General features: G+C 41.2%; 1 protein-coding gene across 1 annotated transcript in view; it reads left to right on the top strand.

Moving 5' to 3' along the window:
• LOC122244198 (vitellogenin) overlaps nucleotides 1-8546 on the top strand; it is a 9988-nt gene extending 1442 nt beyond the window's left edge. The window contains exons 4-15 of the mRNA XM_086535021.1: nucleotides 1-901; nucleotides 1041-1188; nucleotides 1312-3051; nucleotides 3179-3436; nucleotides 3591-3754; nucleotides 3924-4531; nucleotides 4718-5084; nucleotides 5196-5855; nucleotides 5956-6483; nucleotides 6588-6930; nucleotides 7026-7303; nucleotides 7418-8546. The exon at nucleotides 1-901 is cut by the window's left edge and continues 191 nt beyond it. Coding sequence (XP_086391147.1) covers nucleotides 1-901; nucleotides 1041-1188; nucleotides 1312-3051; nucleotides 3179-3436; nucleotides 3591-3754; nucleotides 3924-4531; nucleotides 4718-5084; nucleotides 5196-5855; nucleotides 5956-6483; nucleotides 6588-6930; nucleotides 7026-7303; nucleotides 7418-8410 — 6988 coding nt within the window. The 3' untranslated portion in view covers nucleotides 8411-8546. The remainder of the gene's footprint in view (nucleotides 902-1040; nucleotides 1189-1311; nucleotides 3052-3178; nucleotides 3437-3590; nucleotides 3755-3923; nucleotides 4532-4717; nucleotides 5085-5195; nucleotides 5856-5955; nucleotides 6484-6587; nucleotides 6931-7025; nucleotides 7304-7417) is intronic.
• Nucleotides 8547-10178: the final 1632 nt, after the last annotated feature.

Here is a 10178-nt window from a genome sequence, read left to right as displayed (position 1 = left end):
CAATGGCATCTACACCGCCGTCACCTGTGAGGACAAGAACATCGTTCGACCTGCCTTTGGAGTCTACAAGTACGTGGAGGCCAATCAAGAGTCAACACTTCGCTTCATCTCTGAGTCCAGGGACACCTCAGCCATCAGTGCCATCCCTCGGGGAGAATTCGAAATTGAAAGCCTCTTGTTCAACCATGAAACAGGGAAGGAGCCTGAGCTGGCACCTGAGGTGGATGCGGTCATGAAGGAGATCTGCCAGAAGACCATGGAGACTGTTGAGGCTGATGCTGCTGAACTGGTTGACAAGGCCCTTCACTTATTGCGTCGTGTTCCTGAGACAGTTGTTGAAGCAACTGCAGAGAAGGTTCGAGGAGGACGTTATTGTGCAAACTCCGCTAGGTTGGAGAGCATCTTCCTGGATGCCATTGCCTTCCTGTATGAGTCTGGTGCTGTCAAGATCATGGTCCAGGAAATAGAAAGTGGACGAGCAACAGGAGGACGTCTTGCTCTTTACACAGCTGCTCTCTACCTCACCCCACGACCCGACATCGAAGCTGTGAAGGCGCTCACACCCTTGTTCGAGAGCCCTCGGCCTGTGCCTTCTGTGGCTCTGGCTGCTGCCACTATGGTCAACAACTACTGCCGTCACACTCCTCATTGCAGCGAGAAAGCTCCAGTCAAGAGAATTGCACAGATTCTGGCCACCAAAGCTCAACGTCAGTGCTCTCCTTCTGCCGGTGAACAAGTTGAGAAAGAAGCTCTTGCAACATTCAAAGCACTAGGCAACATGGGTGTAGTTACACCTGCAGTAACAAGAGCAGCAGTCGGCTGTATTGAACAAGAGGGAGTAGAAACTAGCATCCGAGTAGCAGCTGCACATGTCTTCAGGCATACTCAGTGTGCTCGCTATGTAAGTAAAGTAAAAACGAAACTTATATTTTGTAAAAAAAGAAAAAAAGAAAAAGGAAAACATATTCATGTCAATAGACACTGAAATATCAACTAAGAGTAATCTACTTTCTTAAACTAACATGCAGATTTTATTACAGGTTACTGAAAAACTTAGCGACATCGCAGTTCACCCATCCATGGCTACTGAGGTTCGCATCGCAGCTTATTTGGGAGCAATCAGATGTGCTGAAGAGGAACATCTCCAGAAGATTATTTCTAAGGTTTCCGAAGAAAAGAATACTCAAGGTGATATTCTATGTAGTCACTTTATATATATGCTATATAGAGTTGAAATAAGTTGAAAGCTTTCTCAAATAATTTGTTGAAAACTGAATTATCTCCAATTGGAGTATTTCTCTCTTCTTCCAGTACGAGGTTTCATTCTGAGCCACTTGTTGAACATCCAAGAATCCGCCTCACCTGACAGAGAACGCCTCCGTTACCTCCTCACCAACTTTGTTATTCCCAGAGACTTTGATGGAGACATCAGGAAATATTCTCGCAATATCGAGATGTCTTACTTTGCTCCTTCATTCGGTATCGGTGCTGGTGTGGAATCCAACATCATCTACACCCCTGAATCCTTCCTTCCTCGTTCCGTTGATCTGAACCTCCGAACAACTATTGAGGACTTGAACATCAATTTAGGAGAGGCTGGCATCCGTCTTGAAGGTTTAGACCCAATCATTAAGGAACTGGTTGGTCCAGAAGGATATCTTCGCAAGGCCTCTTTTGGACGCATTTTGAAAGATGTGGTTGCTTTTGCTGAAGAGAAGGGACATCGCATTGCCGAGCATTTGGAAGACACACTTCGAGAAAAGAGGGCTATCAGCATGTCTACCATTTCCAGATTTTTCAAAAAGCTCTATGGAGAAAGGAAAGAGGGTGAAGTCCGAGCTGATGTATTTGCAAGAATCTTTGGACATGAAGTAACCTATGCTTCCATTGCTGAAGACCTGAAGGAATTGGATGCTGACAGAATAATTGAGTCACTTTTCTCTTACTTCGATGAAATTCTTCCCAATATTCACAATCTAGACATCGATTCTGCACGCACAGGCCAAATATTCCTTGACTACTCTTTGCCCACCATTCAAGGTACTCCACTCAAGATTAAGTTGGAAGGAACTGCTGTTGTAGGAATCAAACTGGCTGGTGACATTAATATCATTGAACTCTTCACCAACCCAGCACATGTTGAGAGGAGTCTCAAACTGATCCCAAGTGCATCAGTTGCAGTCCATGGTTTTGTTGGCTATGACTGTCACATTGCTAAGGCAGGGACTGAGCTGAAGAGCACCATTGCAACGGCCAATGGAGCCACCATTAACATCAGAAAGACTGAAGACAATGCATTTGAGTTTGCACTGGATCTTCCAGAGAGGATGGAACTACTCAGTGTCAAGGCAGAGACCAATCTTGTCAAGGCTGTTGGTAAGAGAGTGATGAAGGTTAGTCCACCCTCCATGAGGGACGTCAGGATTCACCATGAGAACTGCATGGAAGCTCTTGAACCAGTGTTTGGTCTGAAGATGTGCCATGAGATGAACTTCCCTGATATCTTCCGTAGTACTGCTATGCCTCTTGGAGAACCCATTGTCGCCAAGTTGTACATTGAGAAAACCGACCCTTCCATGAGAGGTTACCGAATGACTACTGCCATCAAGAACAAGAAGAGTAATAAGGTCATCAAGGTGAACATGGAGACCCAAGGAGCTGCGACACCACGACAGGCTGAAATGACTATGTCCTATACCAAGGAAGAGAGGTCCCACGCTGTTTATGCCAAATTTGAGTCTTCTAGCATCTCAGCAGGACTGTGGACTACCTTCACCAATGAGGAAGAGCACAAGGCCATTGAGACCTTTGTAAAGCTCAGGTCCAATGAATTTGATATTTCACGAGGATTTAAGGTCGACATCATTGGAAAGGAAGTTGCTAATGAAGCGCAATATGAAGTAAACGTGTTCACAAGTCGGAACAGGAGGTTTGCTACCTCATCTAAGATTGTGGAAGCCAAGTTCATCAAGAAGATTAATGACCCGGCGGTGGAAATAATTTGCAGGACAATGAATGAACTGAAGGACTATGTTGATTTTAACTTCGAAGGTAACTTTTATGAATCCTCTATGTTACCCATTTCAATTATATGTAAGATTATTGAATACTCAGTTATACTCTTTGATCAAGGATTATTTGACTTATGACTTTTCTAAAGTATGAGTTTCAATTTCAGTTGATGCAGACTTTAGGTACAGCCCATATACCTGTATGTTTATTCCAACTGAAGTACGGAAGATAGAATTCCACACTGGTATTAGAGGTTGGAAAATAGCATCTGCTATCCACAAAATGACTGGGTCTACTGAAGCTAGTGAGCACGTTGCTACCTTTAGTGTGGAAGAAGGAAACAGTGAGATTATGTCAGTGAAGGCTGTCATGAATACCAAAGGAAGAATGTTCAGGAACATGATTATTCATAACGAAGTTGCAGGTACTGTAATAAAACTTTGTATGGACAATATAATTCTCACTGAATCACATGTTCATGGCAGTTGGCACCTTTCATTATAGGCAATTGTTGGTTTGCTAATAATATAAATATAATGAATATTCCTGAATTGAAACTTTTTTTTTTTTTCTTACAGTTAATTTTGGACAACATTCATATAGAGCTTGCTATGACCTATTCCTTGGCGCATCGAAGATGGGAACAAGTGTAGAAGTGACTAAGCCCAAAGAGAACTTGAAGATGTTTGAATTTGGAGCTTTGTATGAGCGATCCAGCAATGCACACACTGTCCAAGTGTTGGTGAGTAACCCATTTACTAAGGTGGGAAAGAAAGTATATAAAAGCTTTCCATGACTGTATATCTTAATGATAAGCTGTTGACACATTTTCAGAGGTTTATGTTCTATGTTATGCTGCAGTAGTATCCACTCAAAGTTGCAATAGTTAGTTGAGTCATTTTTACACCCAGGTTGATGCTCCGGAATACATGCGAGCCATCAAGTTTGAAAGCAAGTTCAATGAGGAAGAAAACGGCAAATATGCCGTTGAAGTTGCCGTCAAACAAGGTCAGCGTATTCTGCTGCAACTTGATGGTCCGGTCACCCTCATTTTCTCACCGAGAAAGCTGAAGATCGAAGCTGAACTTAAAGTTGCTGTCCTTGATATGGAACCTCACATCATTTCTACAACTATACTTGGAAGTAACAGCAAACAAATTCTGGCTTTTGAAATGAAGAACAGACAAGAAAGCCTGTTTGCATTTAAATGGACAATGAACTCTGGAGAAGGACCCGAACAGAAAACAACAAGCAGCACCAAGCTCGTAGTCCCTGCCCTCATGGAGTTCATGCTTGATACCACAGTAATGCATGAGAACGTCCATGTGAGCCTCAACACAGCAGTCTTGCCCAAGAGTGCGTCTGCACATCGCGTTAAGGCTTTTGTAGATATTGACGGTGGAAATAAGAAGATGAATGCTGAATTCGCCTGGGATGCAGATCGTAACCCTAACAACAAGATTGTTGTTGACGCTAATGTAATCAGCAGTTCTTCTGACCTGGGTCATGCTTCTGTTCAGTGAGTAGTTTTGGCTTCCTTTAAAAGAATTTGCTTCACCTGTACACCAATGTGTGTGTGTGTGTGTGTATATATATACACACACACACATTCATATATGTGTAATACTATGTAAACTGACTTGTTAATCATACAATTCACATAAATTTTGATTGGAAGGTTCTCAACATGATTTCTTTTTTCCAGCGGAAACGTCATAATAGCTGGAGAACCATACCATATGAAGCTGAACCTGAATGGTGAAGATATCATGGCATCTGGTTTTGAGCTGGAAGTAACCATACCTTCTCAGAGGACTTTTGCCGTAGAAGCCAGCTATAAGGTCGAGGACCAACAACCTACCACCAAAGTTATTACCGTCTTCAGATACAAGAACACTGAGGGCGAAGAGCATAAATTCACAGGTTCTGTTGCAGCTGAGAGGCTCGATGGGCCATACTGCTATGCTCTTGAGACCAAGGTGGTATATGTAGCTCCTGAAGGAAAGGAAACAAGGTTGGAGACGATTCTGAAACATCATACAAAGCCAGAGGCACATGTGATATTATTTAAGGTAAGCAGCTTTTCCCATATATCTGATTTTCTAAGTCATGAATTAATCTAAGTGGAACAACAGACATTAGTGATTAGCAGGAAGTGAGAAAATGTCATAATATTTTCCCAGGTTGATGCTGAAGGCCTTATCCTAAGGAAGCCTCTCATGTTCGAATTCGCCGTTGAAAACAAAGAAGGTTCTTATGAAGGCAAGTGCATGATGACAAGAAATGCTCCCAAAACTGTCTTTGACTGGAATGTGAGGATCCATCCCCATGGTGAGATTGAGGCCATTGAAGCAGGACTGGACATTAAGGCTGCAGTTCAGCTACTGAAGATTATCCGTGCTGTGGTTACTTTTGAGAAGGAGGAGAGAATCGAAAGGTCCGAGCCAGCCAACTATCGCTATCGCTTCAGCAAGCCAACACCAACATCTTACAATATTCTTGTAAAGACTCCATCACGTACAATGGAGGGTGAAGCTCACATTTCTCCTTCACAGTCAGGAATCAAGTTCTATGCTAACAAGCATAGCTCTCAGTCCCCATATGAGATTGGTTACAAGGCTACACACGAGGGCAACCAAGGCAAGTGGGAGAGCCAAATAAACCATCCAGTTCTTCCCAAAGCCATGCAGTTTGCACTTCAGTACACAGCTGGTCAAGGAACAGTGGAAGGAACTGTAGAGCTGGATATTTTCCCATCCAGTGAGGACAAGATTACTGGCCACCTTGCATCAACACGAGTTTCAGAAAGCACCATTAGAACTGAAGCTTCCATTGTCAGCAGAGTAAGTTTTATAACCTTTTAGTAATACATATTATTTCATGTGCATAGCTGTCTGCTAAACACTACAGAATGCAAGTCCAAACTCCTTTATTTTCTTACAGATTCTTAGAGTGAGCCCCCAAATCATCCTAACCACAGCCGTCGCTCCAGACACTGTTGGTTTCGATGTGGAAATCAAGAAATCTGCATCTGCCCCGCCATCCCTCAAGGTTATTGCCAAATACGACAAAACTACTCCAAGGAATGCAGTCCTGGCTTGCACTGTAGAGTTTGAGAGCACCCCGGTATTTGAAGTGTCTGGGGTAGTGAAACCTGATGAAACAGCCACATGTAACGGCCTGGCAATGTCTGCTGTCGTACATGCACCTATTTTAGGTACACATCACATCTATTCCACCATGTGTAAACCAGCCTTTGTGGAGGTGACCACCATCAGGCAGGGTGCTGATAGGAAATACATTGCTAGGATTGGCCTCCAGGCACCAGCCAATTTAGAATTTAGTCTGAGTCAAGGAACAACACAGTCACAGGAGGAGAGTGCTATCATCCTTGCTCGTCTGGAGATGGTTGACCCTGCAGTAATCGATGTTGGCTTTGCTTTTGAGCGTGAAGAAATCTACCGTGTGAAGGTAAGCATTACAAATGTGAAATAAAACATATAGTATGTGATTCACACAACAAGCATAGAGGATTGCAAAGTAGCTTACATAATACCTTATTGTTTGTCTAATAGGAACTTATCTGGGAAGAGCTCTCAAATGTCTTGAGCTCCATGGATCCTGGAGTTGAGGATATCATAGGAGAAGTCGCAGGGAGTGCAGCAAACGTTCCAGCACCAGAGTTCTACACACTGATAGGTGAAGCCAAAAGGGAACTGATGATGATCTACCAGGATCTGGTAGAAGATAGCAGGCCTATCTTTGAAGAAATGCCTTCCTTTGGTCGCATCAGGAACAGCCTTAGGAAAATCGTTCGACTTTGGGCTCAGCTAGAGAAAAGCATCCTTGAACAACGTGAGAGGATGTTCAGTGTTTGTCTAAACATGGTCAAGGATATTACAGCTCGGATGTTTACAGGTGAGTTGAAAAAACAAAGTGTTTGCATTCTGGAATTTGTCTATCAGATATGTTAGTGTAAAGAGAAAACTAATTTCGAACACAATTATTTACAGTCATGAAGGAAACGATGGAGGTTCTAGAGACAGGAGAGCTGCCTGAACCTGTACGCCGTATGGTAGAAGGACTGAAAAGGACTGAAGTTTTTGAGATTGTAAAGAGGATGTTGGATGCAGTGTTGGATAAGTACCCAGAGGAATATGAGGCCATTAAGTATGTTATAACTAACATGATGAGTACTCTTGAGAGAGACTATAATCTGATGTTCGAGAGGATCATGGAAGTTCCTGCTTTCCAAAGAATCATCAACTGGATCATGGAAAACCTGAGCCCTGTAAGTTGTTCTGTATTTTGTACTTTCCTCACAATCAACCTTTCTCATAAAGTAAATGTATAGACTCGAACGTGAAAAATGCAACTCTTTTCACATATCTCGTCTTTTCACTAGGGTCGTCTGGCAGCAGTAGAGGCAAACGCACTGGCAGAAACACTTCTTGAGGATTTCCACGTCCTCGTCATGAAGGCTGAAGGGAACCAACTTAAGATCGAGATTCCATTGTATAAACCTCTGTATTCAGTGGTGCAGTTTATCAAGGATTTGATAAACCCATACGAAATCCGCAAAGACTTTACGTGGCTGATTGAGGGCACTCTGCCTTATACCCTGGAAGACCTAATTTGGATGTATTACACCTTCATTCCACATCGTATCACAGATCTGTTGCCCCCCTACCCTCGAACAGCCATGGTAGTCGGAGGTACCGAGATCCTCACCTTCGACGGCCTTGTGGTGCGAGCGCCTCGAAGCCCCTGCAAGGTTCTGTTGGCCACCCACGGTTCCCATAGCATTATGATGTCCCACCCGGAGCCCTCAGCTCCTGCACAACTTGAGCTCAAAACGCCCGATGCCACTGTTGTTATCAAGCCTGACACTGAAGTCCTTGTTAATGGTCAACCAATCAGGGGATCGGAGGAGACCGTTGGAAAGATTAGGATCGAGAAGAAGGCTGGAGAGATAGTGGTAGGATGTCCTTTAATGAAGGTCATTGTAGCTAAGAAGGGCCAAGTTGTGGCCATAGAGGCTTCAGGATGGACTTTCGGCCGCGTAGCAGGACTTCTGGGTCCCAACAACGGGGAAGTCGGAGATGATCGCCTCATGCCCAACGGCGCAGAAGCCTCTAGCCCTCGCGAGTTGGTAGCTGCTTGGCAGGAGAGGAAGCAGTGCTCCATGCCTGAGATTCCTCCTGCCAGAGCCACAGTAGCTCGTGTGATCAAGTGTGAAGCACTCCTCAGCATCCGATCACAGTGCATTGCGGTAGTTGAGCCGGAGCCCTTCATTAGGATGTGCCATGCAGCCCAAGATGCTTGCGACGCCATTGCAGCTTACAAAACCTTCTGTGCTTTAAAAGGAGTTGAAGAAGCATCCCCAATGCCTTGCTAGATGGACAGCCCTCGATCAGTCCTTAATGAGACTTGATGATGACGACCTGCACACGTATGAATAACGAGTATCCTTTTGCTTTTGTAATATTTCACTAAAAAATGTGAAAAAAATATATAAGATTAATAAACTTATGCATCGAAAGATTTCATTTCAATTAATTAAATTCCCTATGTTCTAGAAAAATGAAAGAACAAATTAGATCCATAATTCTAATCGAATTCAGTTTACATATCTTATGTGTATTTGTTCATGTAAATATATATATATATATATATATATATATATATATATATATATATATATATATATATATATATATATATATATATATATATATACTGTATATATGTATGTATGTATGTAAATAACCATACACACAAAGAAAGAGAACAAGACACACACATTGCTAATGTTCCATCTTATACATCAACAGAGTTATAAAAAAATATTTCAACAGTGGATCTCAATAGTACGCCAGGGACACTAGTTCCAAAAAACATAGTCTGATCCAAAGATTGTATATGAAAGATAGGTAAACACTATTTAAAATAAATGAAATGGGCGTAAGTCAATACTTGCCAGATACCACCATAATAGTGCCATCTATTGGCGTAGTCCAGCATTATTCGTGACGTCACAAAGGCTGTGACGTCATGGTTTCGTTCAGTCTTTTGTTTTCGTCACTGGTATTCATGTATAGCGCATTGTTTGAATTCTATTATTACTAAGCATTTATATTTAGTCATGGTTTTCATCTCCATTATAGGAAATCAATATAATTTTCTTGCACTTTGTTAGCTATTAAAACACACGTTGCATTACTTATGTATTGAAAAAATCAAATGAAATAAAATACAAAACACTGTAAACAAACTGAAAAAGATACATGCAGTGATAAAATTGAACAAAATAGATACTTATCACAAAGAAAAACAAACAAACAAACAAACAAAACATATTTATACTAAAACGTGCTACTTGTGTGTAAAGCATAAATAGCATAAGGTGAGCATCAAAGCGGTGAAAAAATAAAATGAAATAAAATACAAAACACTGTAAACATAAGCTGAAACAGATACATGCAGTAATAAAACTTAACAAAATAGATACTTAACACCTTCTTGACAATAAACAAACAAACACAACATATAATATCTATATTAATACATGCTACTTGTGGGTTACCTTGTGGTATTTTCTATTTTTCTTCGGCGGGGGAAGTGATGGAGCATTTGACTCCAGCCTACGCTTTCTTCCAAGATCTGTTTGAAATTTATATATGGTGATAAATTCTCATAGTCAAAAAAATATCAATTATCTTTTCTTTAATCCCTGCACACAAATCAGTGTTAAAATCAATTGCTGAAAGTTCTTTTGAAAGATTAACTTTTATATGATCTTTAAACATATATAAATTGATTTTAGATTTGAATTGTTTCTCATAATCTGTAATCAAATCTACTAATTCAAACTTTGGATACTTTAAGTAGCATATTTTATCATTAGCTTTAGCATCCCAAAATACATTACTAGTTAATGAGCAGCCAGATGTATCAATTAGATTAAATTTACATTTTTCACATGGGTGATTCTTCAATAGTTTATGGCATACATATCCTGTAACATATGTAACAGCATTTTCTCTAAGTTCTGGGTAAGATTCTGATGTATTTATCAAGAAGTCACTATTATCATTATTTGTAAAAGGATTAGATGTGGAAAAGTTATGGCCCATATCTTGAAGTTTATTATCTGTGGTAAATGG

Source organism: Penaeus japonicus, unplaced genomic scaffold, assembly GCF_977035675.1.
Source record: "Penaeus japonicus unplaced genomic scaffold, GWHDUDI00000001_assembly GWHDUDI00000042, whole genome shotgun sequence".
Classification (NCBI taxonomy): Eukaryota; Metazoa; Arthropoda; class Malacostraca; order Decapoda; family Penaeidae; genus Penaeus; species Penaeus japonicus.
This window is presented reverse-complemented; position numbering and strand designations above follow the sequence as displayed.